The following is a 24,395-nucleotide window of genomic DNA, read 5'->3' as shown; positions in this document are numbered from 1 at the left end:
GTTTATAATTTAAATAATAAATAGGATTCTTGCCCCCGAACTATTACCATTACCAAATTGTGCCCCCTGATTTTTAAAAATTTAAAGTTAAACAATCTTTTGAATATTTAAAAAAATGAAAAAAATCATTAAAAATTTTAAAAAAATTGATGGTGAAAAAAAATTGGCTTGGGTGTTGGGCATGCGTCAGAATGAGGGTAGTGACATCGTCGACAGACTGGGCTCATATGGGTCCCTTGCGACATTCAGCTTTGGTGTCGTCTTAAGTTTTTATTTTGTATGATTTAATTTAATTTAAATGGTTTTTTAGTTTAATGCTTTTTATATTTTCTTATTAATTTTCAAAATATTGTTTAAATTTTAAATTTTAGAATTCGAGGGGCATAATTTGGCAACAGTAATAGTTTGGGGGGGGTAAAATTCTATATATTTTTTAAATTATACACGTAGCAATCCACATCAGCACTCCAGTGTCGCCATATCACTATTCGGTTAGCAAAAGTGGACGGAAGTCCCACATTTCAATAACATGAATAGTTCAGGGGGAATTTTTAACAGGCCAAAAAATTCAGGAGGCACGATTTGGTAGTGGTAATAGTCCGGGGGAAAAAATCCTAATAAGCCTTTTTTAAAGGGTCTTAATATTATTGGATCACATATATATTTTAATATTTATAATAAATATTGTCTAGACATATCTATTAATACTTTAATTAGTTGTTAAATTTTTATATATAATATTATACTTTTAATTAATTATATTATATTAATAATACTTAAAAATTAAATCAAATAAAAACATTATATGTCTAATATTAAGATATGTTACTCATGCATGTTTCTTATTTTTTTTAAACTAAAAATAATTTATATAAAAAAAATTATTATTGTAAAAAAAATATTATTCCTTAAAAAGAGAAAAAAAAAATTTACATGTTTAATAAGTGACATAATTTTTTTTTTTAAGTAATGAGTGACATAAATTAATTGTGTATTACACGTTTAATAAGTCTAATAAAATAATGAAACTTTAGCCAAAAAAAAAAAAGAAATTGAAATACACAGCCACTTAGCCCCAAATGAAATTAACAAAACAAGAAAAATCCCTAATTGTGTATTACAAGTTTAATTCTCTAGTCTCTACCAGTTGGCTTCTCTGGATCTCACTCAAACTCAGCCTCTCAATTGTTTTCCTCTCACGCTCACTCGCTCAATCTATTCTCTCTCACACTCAGCCCCCTCGATCCGTTCGCTCACTCAGCCTCTGCAAGAACTCAGCCTCTACAAGAACTCAGATCTCGTCTTTCTCTCCATAACGTCGAGCTTCTCTCCTTCACACTCAGCCTCGGCAAGAACCAGGCGACCCCGCCGATGCAAGAACCAGGCCACCATGGGGCAAACTAGGCAGACCTCCAATTGTTTATGAGGTAATTTTTTTTCAGATTCAATTTAACATGGAGAAAATACATTAAATATAGTCAATATATTTTTTTTGTGTTGGAATTATTTTTAATTAAGAGAATAAACTCTGGTTCTTGTTGAAGTGCTGGTTCTTATTGATCGAGCGGGTGTACATAAAAGATTGAAGTGCTGGTTCTTGTTGAATTTTAAAGAACTTGTTTGAAGAGTTGTTGTTTTTAATTCTTTTCTGTGCATACCAGCTGTTTGTTTCATTGTTTTTCCTGAGTTGGAGTGCATAAATATTTATTATTGGTGTTAAGGTGTCATTATAGGATCTTGATATTGTGTAGGAATTATTTTTGGGTGTTCATGGTGTCATTACAGCTGAGAGTTGTCTTGACAACACCAAGATTGATTTTTGTTTCTTCTTTGTTTGTTTAGATTGTTTTGGAACTGTTCATTTTCTGTGCGTAATTTGGGTATGAGATTGTTAAGTAGATATTTATTTCCTTTTTGGGTTTGTTCAATTTGGTTCAATTACTTTGGTTTGATGTGTTTTGTGTTTTGAGTTTTGAAGATTTAACATATAATTCAATAATAAAACGATAAGAATATGTGTTTTTGATCATCACATTGGTTGTTGCATGTTGTATTAGTTAATTAATAGATTTATTCTTATGTGTTCTTATGCTATATTTGCTTCTGTTATGCAGATTCTTCTACCGCAATGCTTATAGATGGTTTCCTGCATATGGGTTAGTTAATATCTTGTTCTGAAGGAGGTATATGACAGTGTTAATAAATTGATGAAAGAACTCTGTTTTTTTTTTATTTATTCAAGTGCTATTCATAAATTGTTTCAATTATTTTTTTAGTCTCTCAATTAAAAATCAGCAAGTATGTACACATATTACTATAATAAGTGTCACCTAGTACTTTGTATCATTAGGGCCAATGAAAACAGATCAGGATCACAATTCATTTATTGGAATCAAATCATTGATTGAGCCTACTCTTCGTGAACTACAATCAAAGATGAGAGAAGGTTGATTTTTTTTTTCAACACATAATTATATGTACTTATTTTCTCTGTTTTATGAACTTTTCGATGATTAAAAAACTTCTGAGTATTGACAAGAAAATCATGAAGCTCACATTTTGTTGTGTATTTTGTACTGTGCAGCTGAGAATGATCCCCATGATGGCAAGAGAAAGTGTGAGGCTTTGTGGCCTATATTCAGAATAGCACATCAGAAGAGCCGTTACATTTTTGACCTTTACCATCAGCGAAAGGAAATATCTAAGGAGCTGTTTGAGTTCTGTCTAGACTAAGGTTACGCTGTAATATTATTGCAAAATGGAAGAATTTTCGTTTACAGTGCACTTTATTTGAACATGATATTGTTTGCACTTGCTAAGATCGTTATTTGTATTCAAAAAATGGTTGTTAATCTTAGGGTAGACTACATATATATATTTATATGAAAAAACAGTGTAGAGTAGAATACTTTATAAGACTAACTAAGAATATAAGCCTGAACATATGTGTGTATGGGATTGGGTTTTGTCCCATTATGTGATGCATTCCGTTCATCCCTGTATGTCGAATCAATGGTTGGTTATTAATTATTGGAAGCCTGCATATCACACCATGTCTAGAGTATATTAAATCCTAGTCTAACACATAAAACAAAATATGTAGTATATTACGAGATGCATTCCCTTTTTTACAAAAAAAAAAGGATAATTTTTACTTCTGCATATATAAAAATATCAGTGATAACTATAGTATTGTTTCCCCTCTTTGCTTTTGTGTTTGATCGTAGACGAAGTCCTTGTCTTTGCAAGGAAAAGGGGCATAAGTAGTGTAGAGAAAGAGGCATTAGGACGAGTTTAGTTTCTTTCTAATTTGTAATTGTGTGGAGATAATAACAACACTAAACGATAAATTTTTCCTATAACTTAAAACTTGATATCTTTCTTTTTGTATCATCAAAACTAAACTGCCCACGTTTCCTTTTTATTTTTTCTTTAAATGCAGGCAGGCTTTTCAAGCTCTTCTCTTTTCTTTTCTCTTTTCAGATTATTTAGCTTCCATAATGTAATGGTTTTTGTTGAATTGCAGCCTGGTTATGAACGCCTCTGCTGCTTGAGGTGCATGCAGCCCCGAGATCATAACTTTGCTACCACATGTGTGTGTTGAGTGCCGAAACATCTGAGAGAGGAGAAGGTTATAGAGTGTGTACATTGTGGTTGTAGGGGCTGCACTAGTGGAGACTGATTGGCTTCCACTTCTTCTAAGTGTTAACTATATATGCTAGGATAGTCTATTATGGTTAAATAACTGAAAACTGAATCTGTATTGCTAATGCAACATCATCATGCTTCATACTCATTGAATGGTGCCAATGACAGTGAGAAAACAAAGGCGTTGTTGACAAGTACTGCACATGTTCATTTGAAGTACTCAGAAATCATCTTCAACTACCTCAGAAAGTGTACAACTTATATGTTATGGTAGAATTTCTTGTATTTTTTGATGTGTTTAAAGTCTACTCCTTAAAAGAATCAATGTTCCTAGCCAGAATAAGAAACACTATCTTGTTTTATGTAACTACAATGCTCTCTCCTCCATTTATATTAGAAAAGCTATAGAGAATTAAATTGGAGGATTTCTTAGAGTAAAGCTTCTGGATACACACTGCATCTGCATGGATTGTTTGTTTGTCTAGAAAATGCAAAAAGGTGAAAGCTTTGTAATAAGCTTGATTTTGAATTTTTTTTTTTTGGAAATTTCAGATGGATTTCAAGTCTGGGCTTTTTTACGTTTGATGGTATTTATTAGTTCTGACTGAAAGTTGTATTGATTAAAACTTGTATAAGCGTTTGATATTTGACATTTGGTGTTTGGTGTTTTGGTTTGTGAATTGAAAGCATGTATCTGTTTTGGTGTTTGGTATTTTCGGTGCTTGATGATCTGCATTTTTAATGGATATAAGTGGATGACCAATCTGAACTTTGAAATCACTTTTTTGGTTATAAAAAGCTATGATTCCTCTCTTTCCCTTATTAATTTAAGCAAGAACTTCTGATATGTTTCAACTACTTCATTGATGATTGCCCTTTTTTATTTATTTGGGCAAAAGATAACTAGCTTTTTAGTTTGCACTTTTGTTGTGTTAGTTGATTATGTCTCATTAATTATGTACTGCATACTCAATGTCAAAACATATTTTGAAATATATTAGCAAATTCACAAGTTATGGTTATCAAACTAAGCTACTACACATCGATATTGTATATGTATACATCATTTTTATCATTTGGTTTAACTTGAGTTTTTTTTAATCATTTTTCTTATTATTGAATTTTGTCCTTGTAGCTTGATTTTTTTTTTCTCCCTATGCAATATAATAGTATTGAATTTGATTAAGAAAAACAACATAATATTCAACGCTGTAAATTTTTGTCTTATTAATGATATATACGAAGATAGAATTTGATAAAATAAAATTGTTATAAGTTTCTCAATGAGACATTATCTTTTGTTGGGTGGATTAATTTGGTTTTTGAATTAATTTTTCTCATATATATATATAGAAAAAAATTATATCATATTCTACTATACTTCTCAAACATGACTTAAAAGTATTGGTGTTGCTGCAAATATGTTCTCGACAACCTATATGATTTACTGGTTCACTTTGTTCAAAACTTTTCTAATAGAATTTCTTCAGCATATCTGCTTGATGTTTCACGATATAGATTAGCTGTTAAAATATTTGTTTGAATAGATGGCAAGAATTTTTAAGCCATTTTAAGCACATTTTTTATGTGGGTAAGCAAGGAAAGCATAGAGATGTCAAGGTTTACTTAATTCCTAGAAACCATGACATTGGCTATGAAAGTAACCTCATTCATAGTCTAGAGGTAATCAAGCACCTTAATTCTATAAATTGTCGTGCATTTTCAAACTGTTATGATTATTTTGTTAATTATATTCCTTGTTCTACTTATAATCAGGAGTTTGGAAAGAGAAACTATCGATTTACAGCAGTAGAAGTAGAATTTATTGCCATTGATGCCCAAACTTTAGATGGTAAAAGAGAACAAGCAACTTTTTTTTGTTTATCTATCATATCATTGTTGTTTGAACTCTGAAATTTGGATGTGATAATAATGAATGTGACGTCAGCCAAGTAATTGTTTTTCCTGGACATGGAAGTTTAATATCAATTAACCCGTAAATTATTCCTTGTAGTTGGTATCTTTACTATAATTGATCTTAATTTCTCATGGAATTTGCATTCCTTGTATAATGTAAAATGATTTATTATTGCTCTGATGGCATTTAGATGACTTTGTATTAGAGTGTAGATGACTGGATTCTTTAGTTAACAATGGTAAATCATCCACATCATATCATCAAAAGAATCAAGCTTTCTCGTCTTGGAATTTGTCAAGAATGTATCAATTGGTATAGATTGTTGACTTATGTTTATTTTGTGTTATTAAGTTTGTGGTTACAATATAATCTACTCATTTATGTATTCTGCATGTTTTAGTTGTTTGATCTTATCCAAGGGTTTTATTGACCCATATTCCATTGTATCGACGTGATTGGACATATTGTGGGCCTAATCGCAAAACTCCAGTTATCAACCAGGTATTGATTTATCTATTCTTTTTTCTTGATTTCCTATCAGTACATTTTTTTTCATTATTCATTACTTCATATCATAACCTTTATGTAGAGTGGTTGTGAATAATTGTTATGGTTTTACTTTTGTCAACATTTTTCACATGTATCCAATTGTTATTCTTTTTTGTTTCTGATTCCAGCGAGTGACGCACACGGCTGATAGAAAAATAATGTATGATTATATTATTTCTTTTCTACAAAATGTGCACTTGAAATATTACTTTGAGTTGGTGACCTCGTAGATGCTTTCAGATTGATCTTTGTTTCAAATAAATAGGTACCAGAATTACATTTCTGAGGAGTCATTAGATTTCTTACTAGATTTGATCAAACCTGTACAATACAGACTTTAGGCAGAGATTGACACATTATAGACACACAGGCAACTATCTTGACCTCATGTGCAACTATGGTCTCAACTTGCAATGAAAAAGCATGAGCTAATTTATTGATTTTAGACATTTTATATTGTGTCCATGAAAAGTTTAAGTTCAAGTTGAGCAATCACTAACATGTACTTCTTTTCAGGTACTTATCTTGTCTGGTCACGATCATGATCAATGCACTATAACTCATAAGTCAACATCCGGGCCTGTAATGGAGGTATGCATCCACTTTATTTGGTTTATGTAACTCTTATCAAGGCATGATATATCGATAACAATAGTCTGCAACACACTGTAGGAACTGTAAGTTGGCAGGAGGGAAACATGTACCCATCTTTCATGTTGTTGTCTGCTACTAATGTTGTACTTTCAAACACTTCAAGTCCTGATGAAGAAATATCAACTCAGCTGTACTTTCTTCAAGCAATTGTTTATCTATCATATACTAATTGTAGTTTTAGATAACACTTACATAGTTATTGTAAGTGTATATTTTAATATTGTAATTTTTAGATTTGGAACATACTGAGTTCTATTGATTTTGTCTGCTTGTTGATTCTGTCTGAACTATGTTGTAATTATACAGAAAATTATGAATGAATTAGTGGTTGAAAATAATGAAATGAAAAAATTCTCATATTCTACATGGGACGTCGGTCTCCACAAAACTGTCGTCTTATGTATTGCAGGAGACGATGATTGCACATAAATTGTCATCTCATGTATTGCAGGAGGATGACGCTTGAGTAGGAACTGTTGTCTCATTTATTTCATTGGATGATACTTGCACAGAAACGGTCGTCTCATGTACCACAAAAGACAACGTTTATATAGGAACTATCGTCTCATGTACGACATGAGATGACACTTTTATTTAAACAGTCGTTTTATGCTTTACATGGCAAGACATTTGCATGGGACGACAGTATTAGAACCGGCGTATGAGAGTCCATACGACGGTTTAAAACCATCGTCCTATGTCAATTTTGTAGTAGTGTGATGCCTAAAATGGTAATGAAATTATCTAAATATTGTGTGATTTATTCTCATTGATTTTGGCCCATATCTATTTTAAGCTTCCATGGCTGATCTTGGTTACTGTTGGAAAAAAATTGAGTGAATGAGAAATTGATGCCTAAAATAGTAATGAAATTATCTAAATATTGTGTGATTTATTCTGATTGATTTTTGGCAAATCTTTTTAGTCAAAATTAAGGTATCAGAATAGTGTGTAATTAATTCTGATTGACTGTCATAAAATCACATTGGGTAACAACTGATATTACTAGAATAAGTGTGATTAATTCTGATTGGTCATCAGAAAATCACTTTGGGTAACTGCTGATATTACCATAATAAGGGTAATTAATTCTGATTGATTTTCAGATATTAAGATACCGGTTTTGTTGGATATTTGGGCATTAATGCACTTGATTCACCAACTTTTTCAACTCTCCATGAAGCCAATAAAAAGAGGCTTCTCCTCTCATTCTAGGACACACTGATACAGAATACCACACACAGATACATAATATCACACACTTAGTCTTTTTCTCTCTTTAGTCTCTGTAGTATTTTCTGGTGAAAGAGGGAAGGTTTGTTTCGAGTTCGCCTAAGCAGACTCAGTGTTGCATTCGTCCTACTTGATAGCTGTTGTATCCTGGGAAGTGGTTGCTCACGAATTCTCTAGCATCGTTGAGGTAGAGGGGGCAAATCTGCTTTAAGGAAAGCGTGTTTCGCGTGCCTCGGCTTTGGTTTATTCTTTCTATTGTATTTTTTTTTCTTTCTGTTCTTCAATTAAATATATTAATATATATTTTGTTCTTCTCCGCTATATTATTTCTAACAATCTTAAAGCAAACTCCTTCAGAGAAGACGAAAAGATTGAAGGGTGGAAACCTTTTCTATTTTTTTCTTGATATTTATTCGGTGTTGATAAATTTTCTATATTTTTCTATGCTCCCAATTCTTTCTTTGGCTTGACAATTATGTAGATCAATATTTATGGCATTTGTTTCTCGTGATTCATGTAAATTTTATATTCATATAACTATATATATTCTACATGTGCATAATCATATATATAATATGCTTATATATGGAAAAGATTCGTTTAAGATCATTTAAGCATATATATATGATGGTAATAATATATATGCATAATCATATATATATATATGTCTATATATATGGTAAATTAATAGATTAATAAATAATACATGCATATATATTACAAAAGTGATATGCACAACATTTCATTATAAATTGATCTATTTATAATGTATTTTTTTTCAATTACTATGCTAATAATGTAGTTTTAATGCATGTTTTAATTTTTTTCTAACTATATGTATATATATTTGTACGTTGGTTTTTATATTGCCATATCAATGTATTTAAATTTACTTATGTATTAAATATATTATTTAAATTATATATACATAATGGATATTTATTTTTCATGTGCAAATTTATATTATTTTACAATATAAATGTATATGTACTTATTTCTTTAAGTATTATGTATCCGTTCAGATATGGCTGAAAATATGGATGTTATTCCTACTGAAAGCACTAGTGGATCTCCCCGAACTCCGGCTTCAACCACAAAGAACCAATCCTCAAGGGACCAACCTGTGCAAGTTTCAGTTCCAACGGTTCCTGTGAACCATAATGAGAAACCTGAAAAATTCACTGATGTGAATTTTAAGACCTGGCAGCAAAAAATGCTATTTTACTTAACAACATTAAATCTTGTGAGATTCTTGAAAGAGGATCCTCCCACTGTTGGAGAGGACGAAGTAGATGTCAAACTCAACATGCAGTTGAGGCATGGAAGCATGCTGAATTCCTTTGTAGGAATTACATTCTGAATGGTTTGTCTGACTCACTGTATAGTGTGTACAGTGTAAAGAAAACGGCTAAGGAATTGTGGTAGTCTTTGGACCATAAGTACAAAGCCGAAGATGCTAGAGCCAAGAAATTCTTGGTTGGCCAATTCTTGAACTTCAAGATGGTGGATTCCAAAAATGTGATAAGCCAAGTGCAAGATCTTCAGTTGATTATCCATGGAATACATGCTGAAGGAATGGTCTTGAGTGAGTCTTTCCAAGTAGCTGCTATTATAGAGAAGCTACCCCTTGCATGGCTAGACTTCAAAAATTATTTGAAGCACAAGCGAAAGGAAATGAGTGTTGAAGACCTCATTCATAGACTTCGCATTGAAGAGGATAACAAAAGAGTTGAGAAGCGATCCTCAAATCCCAATGCTGCCAAGGCTAATATGGTGGAGCATGAAAAAGGATCCAAGGGGAAGAGGCCTAAGGCCAAGCCATGGTCCAAACTAGGACCAAAAGGTGGAGTTTCAAAGAAGCCAAAATTCCAAGGGAAATGCTTTAACTACAACAAGACGGGACATAAATCGTTAGATTGTAGACTACCGAAAAAGAAAGGAAATGAGGCTAATGTTGTGGAAGCTATGTCCCAAGAGATCGCTGACCTAGACCTATGTGTTGTGGTCTCTGAAATAAACATGGTCGATGCTAATCCAAAAGAATGGTGGCTCGATACTGGAGCTACTCGTCATATCTGTGCAAACAAGTCTACCTTCTCCGACCTTACTTTGGCGGAAAATGGGGATAAGATCTACATGGGCAACTCAACAACTTCTGAGATAAAAAGGCAAGGTACTGTGTACTTGAAGATGATGTCTGGAAAGAGTGTCAAGCTACAAAATGTGTTGTATGTGCCTGACATTCGCAGGAATCTTATCTTTGGAACGCTGCTAAGCGTACATGGGCTCAAGATGGTTTTTTGAGTCCCAAGAAATTGTACTAACTAAAGCTAGTGTTCCTATTGGGAAGGGTTATGTGAAAGAGGGAATGTGGAAGATGAATGTAATGGTTGTTAAGCCAAAGACTATTAATAATAATAATACTACTACTTCTTCCATTTACTTCCTTGAGTCTTCAAATTTATGGTATGGTAGACTAGGTCATGTTAATTATGATACTTTGCGTAGACTGATTAACTTAAATCACATACCCACGTTTAATATTGATTCCAAACATAAGTGTGAAACTTGTGTAGAGGCAAAACTAACCAGGTCATCATTCCAAACGGTTGAAAGAAACACCGAACCCCTTGATTTAATTCACAGTTACATTTTTTATTTAAAGTTTGCTTAAACAAGAGGAGGTAACAAGTACTTTATTACTTTCATTGATGAGAGTACAAAGTATTGTTATGTATACTTGCTAAAAAGCAAGGATGAAGCTATAGAGAAATTTACTCTCTATAAGCGAGAGGTTGAAAATCAACTTAACAAGAAAATTAAGATGATAAGAAGTGACCGTGGTGGTGAATACGTACAACCTTTTGGTGAATTCTGTGCACAACACAGAATTATTAACGAAGTCACACCACCTTATTCTCCTCAATCCAATGGAGTAGCAGAACGGAAAAATCACACTCTAAAGGACATGATGAATGCTATGTTAATAAGTTCTGGATTGCCACAGAACATGTGGGGTGAAGCCGTTTTGTCGGCTAACTATCTTTTAAATAAGATTCCAAAAAGGAAAGAACAAAAGATGCCCTATGAACTTTGGAAAGGTAGGCTACCTTCTTACAAGTACTTAAAAGTGTGGGAGTGTCTTTCAAAGGTTGTAGTACCATTGCCAAAGAAGATGAAAATAGGTCCTAAAACAGTTGACTGTATTTTCATTGGCTATGCACAAAATAGCAATGCATATCGATTCCTTGTACACGAGTCTAAAAACCCTGACATCCACAAGAATACGATAATGGAATCCAAAAATGCATCGTTCTTTGAACATATATTTCCTTGTAAACCTGATGGGGATGAACCAAGCTCTTCTAAACGAACATTTGAGATCATTGATGAGAATATCCATGAGCAAGAAATAGATGAGGGGAGTGAAGAAGTCTTAGTAGAGCCAAGACGAAGCAAAATGGCAAGGATAGAAAATTCTTTTGGACCAGATTTTCTAACTTATATGGTAGAGGCAGAACCTCGTACATATAAAGAAGCTATGAGCTCTACTGAGGGTCCTTTATGGAAGGAAGCCATAAGAAGTGAAATTGATTCCATCATGCAAAATCACACTTGGGAACTTGTTGACCTCCCTCCCGGATGTAAACCTCTAGGGTCCAAGTGGATTTTCAAACAAAAAATGAAAACAGATGGAACAATTGATAAGTATAAGGCAAGAATTGTAATAAAAGGTTACAAACAAAAAGAAGGCCATGAATACTTTGACACGTATTCTCCTGTGACGAGAATAAATTCCATTAGGATGATTTTGGCAATTGTCGCATTGCGAAATCTTGAAGTCCACCAAATGGACTTAAAAACTGCATTTCTAAATGGGGATCTTGATGAAGAAATCTACATGGAACAACCCGAGGGTTTTGTAGCTTCAGGAAAAGAAAGGAAAGTATGCATGTGACAGCTAGAATCCCGTGATCCGTAAGGGGAAAGATCAGGTAAGCTGTGCAATCCCACACCGCCTGGGGAAGGTCAAGTGTGATGATTCTAAGACTGTGTAGGTATGGGACTACACAGTTGAAGATGGCTTAAATAGATTGATGGGTACTACCTATATCAACAAGATGCATCTTCTTTTCGGTAGCCCATCACTTGAGAAATCCAAAGTTAAGCGTGCTTGACCTGGAGTAATCTCAAGATGGGTGACCTCCTGGGAAGTTTTCTCAGGAAGCGTGCGAGTGAGGACAAAGCACACTGGAAAGACTCGTGTTGGTTTGTGGGGTCATTCGTCATTCTTGGAAGCAGATATAGTGACGTGGGGCATTGCAAATGGTATCAGAGCCTTGACCCAGCCAGAGGTGTGGTCGACGGGGACGTCGGGCCCGTAAGGGGGGTGATTGTGGCAGCCAGAATTTCGTGATCAGTAAGGGGAAAGACCGGGTGAGCTGTACAATCCCACACCGCCTGGGGAAGGTCAAGTGTGATGATTCTAAGACTGTGTAGGTATGGGAATACACAGTTGAAGAGGGCTTAAATAGATTGATGGGTACTACCTATATCAACAAGATGCATCTTCTTTTCAGTAGCCCATCACTTGTGAACTCCAAAGTTAAGCGTGCTTGATCTGGAGTAATCTCAAGATGGGTGACCTCCTGGGAAGTTTTCTCAGGAAGCGTGCGAGTGAGGACAAAGCACACTGGAAAGACTCGTGTTGGTTTGTGGGGTCATTCGTCATTCTTGGAAGCAGCTATAGTGACGTGGGGCATTGCAAATGGTATCAGAGCCTTGACCCAGCCAGAGGTGTGGTCGACGGGGACGTCGGGCCCGTAAGGGGGGTGATTGTGGCAGCCAGAATCTCGTGATCAGTAAGGGGAAAGACCGGGTGAGCTGTACAATCCCACACCGCCTGGGGAAGGTCAAGTGTGATGATTCTAAGACTGTGTAGGTATGGGAATACACAGTTGAAGAGGGCTTAAATAGATTGATGGGTACTACCTATATCAACAAGATGCATCTTCTTTTCAGTAGCCCATCACTTGAGAACTCCAAAGTTAAGCGTGCTTGATCTGGAGTAATCTCAAGATGGGTGACCTCCTGGGAAGTTTTCTCAGGAAGCGTGCGAGTGAGGACAAAGCACACTGGAAAGACTCGTGTTGGTTTGTAGGGTCAGTCGTCATTCTTGGAAGCAGTCATAGTGCGTGGGGTGTTACAGTGCAAATTGGTAAAATCCTTATATGGACTTAAGCAAGCTCCAAAACAATGGCATGAAAAATTTAACAGTATCATGATGACCAGTGGCTTCAAAATCAATGAGTGTGACAAATGTGTTTATATCAAAAATACAAATGATGGATATATTATTCTTTGTTTGTATGTAGATGATATACTCATTGTCGGAAGCAACCAACGAATGGTAAAATCTACCAAAAATATGTTGAACTCAAGGTTAGATATGAAGGACATGGGACTGGCTTATGTAATTCTAGGAATAAAGATTACAAGGACGCCAGTTGGACTTAGTTTGAGTCAGTCACACTATGTAGACAAGATTCTTGAAAATTTTGGTAAAAATGATTATGGTGTGTCCAGAACTCCAATTGACATAAGTCATCATCTGTCCAAGAATAAAGGCGACAATGTCTCTCAAGCAGAGTATGCTAGAGTGATAGGTAGTCTAATGTACTTGATGAGTTGTACAAGACCAAATATTGCTTACACTATAAGTAATTTAAGTCGATTCACGAGTAATCCAAGTATTGAACACTGGAAGGCAATTACAAGAGTACTTAGGTACCTGCGGTATACTCGTAACTATGGGTTGAACTATACTAGAGAACCAGCTGTTCTTGAAGGATACACTAACGCAAGCTGGATATCTGACATCCAAGATTCAAAAGGTACTAGTGGATATGTGTTTTTACTCTAGGTGGCGAAGCTGTTTCATGGAAATCATCGAAACAAACTGTAATCACTAGATCCACGATGGAATCCGAGTTTGTAGCTCTGGATAAATGTAGTGAGGAAGCAGAATGGCTGCATAATTTTTTGGAGGATAGTCCAGAATGGCCTAAACCTGTGCCCACAATATGCATACATTGTGATAACCAAGAAACAATTGGTCGGGCAAAAAATAAGTTGTATAACGGTAAGTCTAGAAACATACGTCGACGACATAATTCCGTTAGACAACTGATCTCAACTAGAGTTATCTCAATTGATTATGTCAAATCAAAAGACAACATTGCGAATCCGCTAACCAAAGGGTTAAACAGAGATAAAGTTGAAAAGACATCAGAAGGAATGAGACTTAAGCCCAAAGGAAATTAAGGTTGATATAAAGGAAACCCAACCTAGTTGACTAGAGATCCCAAGATCTAGGTTCAATGGGACAACATAGTTATTGAGACTGAGTAGGATGACTGTGGGGGATTACCCCTACCCATTCCAATGCTGAAACAGTGATGCTCATTGTAAAAGAGGCTAAGCTCAAGCTTTTAATGACCCTTACACATCGAAAGTCTGAGTAGAGTAATGCGGGATTGCTCTTAGATAAGAGGTCACCTATGTGAGAGATAAGTGGGGCCACTTCGAAGGAGAATTGTGGGGGCTCAATTCTCTAAAACCTCTCACAGAACTAGGCAGATGTTCACGACCAAAATGAACATAACCATGAGAACCGAAACTATGCCGGAAATATATTTGTGTGAGATATATCATCATTTACACAAATGGCAGAACAGTTCAAAGACATTGCATTTACTCATCAGTTAGTAAAGTAAATATATTCTCACAAGGGAAGGTTCAAAGGCTAACACCCACCTATCCTATGCAGGTATCAATCAGAGAACTCTATCACCTTGTTGTGTCGAGTCGTGTCGAGTCTTTATTTCTTAACGATCAATTTCATTCATGTGGGGGATTGTTGGAAAAAAAATTAAGTGAATGAGAAATTGATGCTTAAAATGGTAATGAAATTATCTAAATATTGTGTGATTTATTTTGATTGATTTTGGCAAATCACTTTGGTCAAAATTAAGATATCAGAATAGTGTGTAATTAATTTTGATTGACTGTCAGAAAATCACTTTGGGTAACAACTAATATTACCAGAATAAGTGTGATTAATTCTGATTGGTCATCAGAAAATCACTTTGGGTAACTGCTGATATTACCATAATAAGGGTAATTAATTCTGATTGATTTTCAGATATTAAGATAGCAGATTTGTTGGATATTTGGGCATTAATGCACTTGATTCACCAACTTTTTCAACTCTCCATGAAGCCTATAAAAAGATGCTTCTCCTCTCATTCTAGGACACACTGATACAGAATATCACACACAGATACAGAATATCACACACTTAGTCTTTTTCTCTTTTTAGTCTCTATAATATTTTTTGGTGATAGAGGGAAGGTTTGTTTTGAGTTCACCTAAGCAGACTCAGTGGTGCATTCGTCCTGCATGATAGCTGTTATATCCTGGGAAGTGGTTGCTCACGAATTCTCTAGCACCGTTCAGGTAGAGGGGGCAAATCTGCTTTAAGGAAAGCGTGTTTTCCATGCCTCAGCTTTGATTTATTCTTTCTATTGTATTGTTTTTATTTCTGTTCTTCAATTAAATATATTAATATATATTTCGTTCTTCTCCGCTATATTATTTCTAACAGTTACATCCCACAGTAGGAGCTCGTCCTACCAGAATAAGGATTGAGATTTCAACTCAGAGGGATTTGATTGCCAATTCGCAATGTAAGAATTTCAACAACCTTTATGGCATCGCATTGAAAGATCACCTTGGCCCGAGAGTTCCTAGATAAAAGATTTGCCCTTGACTTATCACTTATCACTCTGATAGGTCACCCTTGACTTATATATATACTAGGAGGGGAAAAAGGGGAGCAGGAGGCCAGGTCAGCGTAGGGAATTAGCTGGCTGAGAGTTAGTTATGTGAGGTATGTTAGCTTGTGGGAGGGTGCATGGACATTAGTGTTCTTGTGGGGAATAAGAATAAGTAAAGGGAGAGGTGAGTGTAGGAGGTGTGGAGAAATTAGTAGAATGTATTGGGAGAGAACCAAGCTCTCGTACTCTTAGTATTTCAATACAAACTGAATTTGTCTTCCATTTATTTCCATTGATTTGTTTCTTGCCACTAGATTTAGCCTATCAACTGGTATCAAAGACTTCGATCCTCCATGGCTCCAAAGAAAACTCTACAACTAGAAGTGCTTGAGGAAAGGTTGGAGAATTTCCAAGCTGAATTTCGCACAGAACTTACAAAAGTGAGAAATGACTTCCAACACCTTCTGAAGGAGATGGACTCGTTGAAATCAGAAATGGGGTTGATGTAGAAGAAGATGGACTTGTTGGTGGGACAGTTAACTAAAGGCTTACCAATTCTGAGTAAGCCAAACGTAGAAACCACCGCAACAAGCAACGATCATCATAGGAAGGCGGTTGAGGCAGACATCAATTCAACTACAACACAGACTTCATCGGGTCATCATTCTTCTCCACCATTTCAACCTCTGACAAGGAACACCATGCCGTATATTGAGCAGTGTTTCAGGAGAGATTATAGGCCACCAAGAATGGAATTACCCCAGTTTTATAGGGATAATCCAGATGGTTGGGTATTTAGAGTGGAACGTTACTTCATTCTCAATCGGTTGACAGAATCACAAATGTTAGAGGCAGCCGTGATTAGTTTAGAGGGGGATGCATTGACAAAATTCTGTCCTTGGCAACGTTGAAAAATTATCTGTTGCTACGATTCTGAGTGGTTCCGGTGGGGTAGAGGGGTTGTCCATAACCCAAGAGTCATCGGTCAAGGAGTACATGGTGAAGTGGGAAGAGTTGGCCTCTCAGGTTCATAGTGTAACGACCCAACTATTCTAGACCTTGGACCATTAATAACTACTATACTTAATCATAAGAAAACATACCTATGAAAACCATATAACTTTATTAGATAAAGAAAAAGGTTTTAATACATAAAAAATGCGTTTAGGATATGGGATCCCATTGTTTTAAAAATAAAAACATAACATGATCTAAATAAATCAATTACAAAACTAAGTGCGGAAAAATACATAGAAAATATGATTTAAAGACTTAAAAGACTTCATCCTTGAACCAAACGCTTAGTCCACCGATTTCATCCCGCCTCAATACACATCCCCAAGCTGCCAAGAACCTTTCCCGCCACCATAGCTAATTTCCTGCACATATAAACATAAAGGAATGAGCCTAATGCCAAGCAAGGAAAATCTACAACATAAATCATACACATAAAATTATATCATAACATACACTATATCATTAACATATGTCATACTACTACAATGGTCATTATACTACTTGGGGCTTGATAACCAACCAAGTCATATGCCCATTAGATTTGTGGGGCTTGCTAGCTAAGCAAGTCATATGCCCATAAATTTATTAGGGCTTGTTAGCTATACAAGTCATATGCCCAAGTCTATCAACATACATAATATAACATTTCATAACACAACATAACATAAGATAACATATAACACATCATAAAACATATAAAATCCTATCCTATTTTCCTTACCAATATACCGGGATATGAGAACAGTATCGGGACTTTGGAACATTCCTAAAAACCATCATAAAAAGGTGAGTATACTAAAGAAAAATGGATGAAAAGAATGAACGAACAATACCATCGGAAAGATACTTACCAAGAATCTTACGTTCAAGATCTTAGATTCCTAACCAAGAATAGAGAATACAAGTTAGGATTTTGAGTAGAAAAACTATAAGAATAACACAGAAAGGAACTAGAATAAGGAATACCTCGAATGCTTCTATAACCGAACTACCCCTCGAACCGAAATATACTATGAACCTTACTTCTCGAGTGTTTATTAAGCTTATAAGGATAAAGCTTATAACCCCAACCCAAGTGTTTATCACTCTAAAATAACCTATCAGCTTGCAGACTCTGAACTTAGCTTGATGAATGAATAAATGGCTGGGTATTAGGTCCTATTTATAGAGTTCAAGAATGAAAAAATCTTCATCTAACTTTAATAAAATAATGGCTTTTTAATTGAAAAATATTTGAATAATCGTTCAGCAGAGGCTGAAGACTCGGTCAGAAAGATGTTGGACTTATCAAGAGGTTAAGGATTAAAATGAGCTCGGTTTCAAAAATGTTCAAAAATCATGCACATGAGCCGATATATCGCCCCTAGTAGGAGATATATCACCTGGGCTAATATGCCCGAGGCTTTTCGAGGTGACCGTGCGAAGTTACGTGTTTTTCACATCCCCGTATGGCGATATATCGCCCCTAGTGCTGTGATATATCGGCATACGCTGAAAAATTATACATGTAATTGCACATTTTCAGCCTAATTTGAATTGAGTAAACAGCCTTGACTAAGTCCTCTAACGATTTCAAAGCTGCTGGCAGACCCTAGGATATTCAAATATTACTCTTATTAAATTTATTCCTCAAAATACTTAATTATTCATTAACACATACACATGACAAGTGTCATTTCCTTATTGGGTCTATCTAAACCTTATATTATAATAAATATCACATTCATAATTAGTCATATTAATTAAACCTTAGGTTATAATTAATATTCTTAAACTATAGGTTAAACTTATAAAATCTACATGTATTACTACGAGTGTCCAACTAAATCCCGACCTTAACCAAAATCCACAGTCATAAAAATTCTATAACTATTACTATTGCTACTACTATCTAACTATCTAAGTAAAGTTCTTGGACTCTACAATTCTCCCATACTAAAAAGAATTTCATCCTCGAAATTTACTTACCAAATAACTCCGGATACCGGCCTTGCATGTCCTCCTCCAACTCCCACGTTGCCTCTCGTTCAGAACTATTACTCCATAGTGTTGGATTAGCTTATACAGGATCTTTATTTATTTTTATGTATATCTAATATTAAACAAATTAATACGAGATAGCCTAAAACATGTTTCTAAAATTGAATTCAAAGAGAAACAAAGAATAGAATACTTACAGTATACGCAGCGGAATTAAGAGTCCTTCCTTCAGTTTCTATAACTCTTGTATCCTTTCTGTTGCAGAGTATTATCAAGCACTACAACAATTTTAAGTATATATTACGTTAAAAAATAGCACATATTCACAAGCGCTATTAATAGATAGTTAAAAAAAACACGGAGAAGTCAATTTTTTTAACACAGTGGCGCCTGGTTATATTTCGTTTGGCGCCAAAAGAAAAAATTCTGGGTCTATCATAAGAAGAAAAGAAAAAGGAAAACAATAAAGCACAAATTCTCTAATTTCTCTCAGCCTCCATTGAATCCCTAAACCTAAAATACCCAAACAAGTTTCCATTGCCGCCTCTCTGCCTCTCTTTCTTACGCCTAGTTGCAAAGCTTACTCTCCTCCACTCACTCTCTCTCAAGCACTTATCCTCTCGTCTCTTCTATCTCTGCCTCACGCGAGTCACTAGAGCACACGACGTCGGTGGAGCACACAACGTCGGTGGAGCACTCTCTCTCTCACGACTCACGCGAGCTTCTGGAGCACATAATGGCGGTATCTCCCCTGTTTGAGTCGATGGAGCAAGCTGGTACATCACGCTGGTGTCTCACTTTCCCTCACGTAAGTCACGACGGTTTTCCCCTGCTGGAAGCAAGAACATCTCTGTGAGGTGAATTTTTTTTTATATACAGATTACATATAATCAATATATAAATATATATTTATGTGTATATGTATTTATAAAGTATTTGATTGTTTTTTGTTGTCCCTCCCTGCATTTACTCTCTTCTACTCTCATTCACTCTTCGTTTTCTTTCTGTCTTTCTCATTGTGTCTTGCAAGTGATAGGCTTGGCGTCGATAGTAGTGTTCTGAGCTTGCAAAAGTTGGGTATTTTAAAAAAAAATTCAGTTTTAAGGTTCATTTTAATTTGATTAGTATACCGAAATAGCTACTGGTTTATGATGAGGGTTTCTTTGTATTTGTTTCATTTTTGAAGGAGGTCTTCATCCGGGTCACTCTTTCTTTGGGCATATATAATACAATTATTATTTGTTAGTTGGGTTCTATGTCAGACTTGGTGCTGCTTGAGTTTATACTTTTGCTTTTAACAACAATCTTAGGCATAATAGCCAATATTTGCATTTCATTAAGGGTATGTAACACTGTTTTTGCTCCATGTGCGAGGTGTAAGATTGATGAAGTGGAAATAATTTATCCCATAATAAAAATTGTTTAAAATTGTTGATGTCTTGGTACGCATTTATAGGAGAATGTTTATTGGCTTAGAAAAGAAAATCTGCCAGAAAAAAAAGGCATGCCTCTTATCTTTAAATTAGTTATTTTCTTGAGACATAGTTTTAGAGTTTCAAATATTGTTGAAGAGTTTTCCCTAAAAGCCTTTCATTATTTAATAACAAAGTACTTGTTTAGTTTTAGAGTTTCAAGTTAAAGGCTATGGGTTTTACAAAGGAGATTCACTTGGAGAAAGATCGCTGGCAAGGGTACATAAAAGATTATGATGGAGGAATCCTTATGGAATGAAAAATTGATCCAAAGCTTCCATATATTGACTTGTCAACTATGATTCGTCGCCAGAGACAGGAAATTGATGAAAAGATAAGAGAGCTCTCGAACTGTCACATTGTTTATCCGGGGATTGACTTTCAAAAGAAAGAAGCTGGTATTCCTAAGAAAGCTGTCAAAGTTGAGGACATTCCTGGTTTGCGTAAGTTTTTCATCATCCTTCATATTTTTGTTGATTCACTCAACTCTGCCCATTTTGTTTTTTCATGTTAGGAAACAAAAGTTGTTAACAGGGTTTGGTCAGGGGTTGAATTTCTTTATGTGAAGTGTATTTTACTGATTACAATGTTTTCTTGCATCATTGGAACCTTTTGTATGTTATTTTCCAATAACACTGTTTCTGACTGAGAAGATTTATCATCCTATTTTTTTTCTCTATTGTGAAATGTTGGTCTCCACCCCACCATTTCTCTTCTCCATGTGTTTTGAAATGGCAATATATTAAGGCATTTAATTGAGACAATTACCTATCATTGGCATTAATCTTAAAATATGTGTTGACTTCTGTTGGCAGGTTTTCCATTTCCTCTATACTTACTCTCTTGTCATTGATGTCTGCCCATTCACCCTTAATGAGTTTGCTCAAGCATTTCATGACAAGATTTTATTTCATCTTTAATCTGACTTTACTTTCCTTCTGTGTAACATTTTGTTTTCTCTTTTTGATCTTACCTCTTTTGATTTAAGTTTTGTCAGTGCTATAATATGTTCTCTAACATGCCTTTCAGGATTCCTTGTTGCTTGGGAAAATTCATGTGGCCCTTTTGAAACATCTTCTATCTGATATTGAAGTGGAGCTCAACAACGAATCTTTGCCTCATTAGAGTAAATCTTGCAATTATCTTGCATTGCTTCACATGGTAAGTTAAAAAATACACACTCACACTCACATTAGAGGGTTTTAAACTTTAGAATTGAACTTTTTGCAGTGAGATTGGAAGTTTAGTGCTATTTGATTTGAGTGCTTGTTGACATTGCCAGCATTGGAATCTAAAAGTATTTACTTTGAAATCCATATGTGTATATATATATATATGTGCTCCAATTCTGTCCAACAGCAGCAGAACTTTACACTCTAAAAGATGTGGTGCATTGCCAAGACTACACAAAACTTTTCATATGTATTGGATCAATAAAATGTTTCTTCTTCTCTTGTTTTTGACAAATATAAAATGTTTCTTTTTGGTAGTTTATAGTTTGAGCAAAGTAGTTTTTGCATATATTTTCTTTGATTTTTTTTAATGTTATCTGTACTTTCAAGTTATCATATAGTTAAATATAAGATTTGTAACTTTATGTTATATTTTTTCATTGAGGAAAAAGAATTCGAATTTGGGATTTTTTAAAAAAGTATTATTCTTTTGTGATCACTGGTCTTCTAATTAAGGAATTGGTGTGATCCTTAGCCACTTCTAAGTTATTAGTTTGAAAGAAAAACTGTTAGCATTGGTTTATGTTCTATTCACTTATCCCATACCTTAAGCTATAGTGTGTATAATACTAGTTATGGAGTTGGGGTTTTTTGTTTTTTCTTTCAAGTGAATCTCTACTGATCATGAGAGTGACTAAATTCTTGGGGTAAGCACTGGCACAATATACAAATATATGATATTGTAAAAATATAATTTTTCTTACCTTTATTATACTACTTGAAGAACATGGAACAACTTAAATTCTACCTGTCACATTTGTTTAGGTGAGTATCAATGTGTTTCACATATTAAAAGTTAGAACATTATATACTCCTTACTTTTACTGGTTATAAATGCCAAACTTATCTAATGTATTGTTCGTGTTTCATCTTTTAACATTCTGTTTGATATATTGGACCAACAACTTCCTTCCACATTTTCAGGGATCTGGTATATTGTGGAACAAGTATGATTTTCCTGTATTCTTGCTCTCGGAGAGTAGTACGAAGACCATCCAAGAGGTAGTAAGTGTCATTTCATTTGGTTTTCATTTTGTACCGTCCACTGAAGAAGTGAAACCACTTTTAAAAGAAAAAGTCTAGTTATTTCAATTTTCATATTAATGGACTGTATTTAATTGTTGTTGATGTTTGCCCCCACCCCCCCCCCCCCCCCAACCACAAGACAATTTTTTGGCAGCTTTAGTTTATTGTTAATAAACTTTTTGATGTCACTCATATGCAGGTTTCTGAAGAAATTTTGAAGAGACAGAGATCTTATACCACTGTTGTGGCTGAGTTTGATCTTGTGATGCAGGTAGCTTGTTTGTTTTTAACTTTCTAGTGCATTTTATTGACTTTATCTCGCAGACATTTTTTGGTTGTTGGCTTAATGATGTTTTCAAGTAATCTGTGATACATTTGTTTTGATTAGACAGTGAAAGCTGGAACTCGTGATTCAGAATCTTGTTTGAAAGAGGAGACCTGCCTTCCATTAGGGGGATACAGGTAACTCATTTTGCATTTGTTGGTATCCATAATGAAGTCTAACAACTCTAAATGTGGTTCACGATTTGTATTTGTGTCTCATCTCTCTTTTGAGTTCGAAATCTGACTTGTATTTTAGAATGTAGTCCTTATTCTCATTGGCTTGGTTTTCATTTTCTTTCTTATTAGATTTTATATTATTATATGTAATTATATATGTGTGTGTGTGTGTGTATTTATTGTTTTGAGTGGGGAAGATTTCATGGGATTCTTTTTCTCAGTTTTATTTGTACAGGGGAGGTCAAAAGAATATGTATGTTGGTCTATAGTTGAGCTTTGTAGGATTCAAATCTTTGATGCTGAAACTTACTTCCATCAACTTTCAGTGTTTGAAACACATATTTAGAAGATCAACACATTTCTTCTTATCTTTATTCTTTTGACCTTCCTAAATTACTTTGAATTTAACTATTGCTCATAATTATGAAGGGCAGTGTTTGGTCATCACTTCCTCCGCTTAATATCTCCTTCTCAGATCAGGGTAAGCCTATTATATTGACTGTGGCGTCAATGGATTCGGCTTCATTTTTCTGTGACAAAAGCCTTGGTGCAGACTCCCCAATATCAGTAAGTTTTAAGTCTTATCATGTTTCTTTCCATGTTGAAATGTGATATTACATCTCTGAAGTTTAGGAAACCCTTAATTAACATTTTTGTGGAATGATTTTAGGGCATGATTGCACTCTTGGCAGCGGTCGATGCACTATCACATTTGGAGGCTTTCCATGACCTTAATAAACAGGTGAGTGAGATGTATATAAGAGTTCCTTTAAAAAAAAGTGCTTATAAGAGTTCCTTGATATAGTGCCTTCTTAATGTTTTTTTTTCCATATATGGGAAGACATTGTTCTAGTGGCTTTGTCGTCTCTTAACTTGGCAAAAAAATATTTTCTTTTTCAGTGATCACATTTTCATCAATCTGATTTATGAAGACTGTACTATATTCAAGTGATTGTGTGTTATCTTATTCATTGTCTATATATTGCTTGTCTTGATTTTAATAGTATATGGATTTTCAATACGTCTTTAGACATGTAAGTGGGGCCTCTCCTTATTACACTTGTCCCTCTTAGGCAATGTAAAAGCTCTATAATAAAAGGCTAACATCCTCGCATCTATAGTACATGCTGAGGTTGTCTTTGATGTTATCTGCCCAATCCATTAGTTAGTTATTCTTGTTGGTTTAAAGAGAGAAAATTGTTCACTTCATTAAAAAAATGTACTAGAAAAAATATAAATAATAAGGCAACAAAGGATGTGCCTGCACTTCTGTTTTGTCATTTGTTTTATTAAAATGTAGGAATCTTCTTTTCAATCTCTGTTCTAC

The 24,395-nt window shown here is 34.7% G+C and overlaps 2 protein-coding genes and 1 long non-coding RNA gene across 3 annotated transcripts; all 3 read left to right on the top strand.

Moving 5' to 3' along the window:
• The first annotated feature begins 1,061 nt into the window (after nt 1-1,061).
• LOC133797935 (uncharacterized) lies at nt 1,062-5,945 on the top strand. Its single transcript, XR_009875741.1, has 5 exons — nt 1,062-1,427; nt 2,115-2,446; nt 2,585-2,734; nt 3,527-5,500; nt 5,772-5,945. It is a non-coding gene; the product is annotated as an uncharacterized LOC133797935 (long non-coding RNA).
• A 29-nt stretch (nt 5,946-5,974) lies between these two features.
• LOC133797934 (uncharacterized) lies at nt 5,975-7,132 on the top strand (the record flags this gene model as incomplete). The annotated part of the gene is made up of 3 exons (XM_062236061.1): nt 5,975-6,067; nt 6,632-6,726; nt 6,771-7,132. Coding segments are annotated over 3 exons (372 nt in total), but the record flags the coding sequence as incomplete, so codon positions are not given.
• Nucleotides 7,133-22,360: 15,228 nt separating this feature from the next.
• On the top strand, nt 22,361-24,141 carry LOC133795699 (nicastrin-like). Its single transcript, XM_062233156.1, has 6 exons — nt 22,361-22,543; nt 22,767-22,838; nt 22,956-23,029; nt 23,503-23,635; nt 23,739-23,810; nt 24,073-24,141. Exons 1-6 carry the CDS (start codon nt 22,376-22,378, stop codon nt 24,139-24,141), a joined length of 588 nt encoding a protein of 195 aa, XP_062089140.1. The 5' UTR covers nt 22,361-22,375.
• The last annotated feature ends 254 nt before the right edge of the window (nt 24,142-24,395 follow it).

The sequence above is a fragment of the Humulus lupulus genome, chromosome 8 (genome assembly GCF_963169125.1).
Source record: "Humulus lupulus chromosome 8, drHumLupu1.1, whole genome shotgun sequence".
NCBI lineage: Eukaryota > Viridiplantae > Streptophyta > Magnoliopsida > Rosales > Cannabaceae > Humulus > Humulus lupulus.
The sequence above is the reverse complement of the archived record's forward strand: the minus strand, read 5'-3'. Positions and strand labels throughout refer to the sequence as shown.

Excerpts from the sequence above, each read along its gene's own strand:
- LOC133795699 (XM_062233156.1), top strand. The coding sequence starts at position 22,376 with ATGCCAAACTTATCTAATGTATTGTTCGTGTTTCATCTTTTAACATTC. Across the intron at positions 23,030-23,502 it reads CTTCCATTAGGGGGATACAG|TGTTTGGTCATCACTTCCTC; the intron begins GTAACTCATTTT and ends TATGAAGGGCAG. Across the intron at positions 23,811-24,072 it reads TCCATGACCTTAATAAACAG|TATATGGATTTTCAATACGT; the intron begins GTGAGTGAGATG and ends TGATTTTAATAG.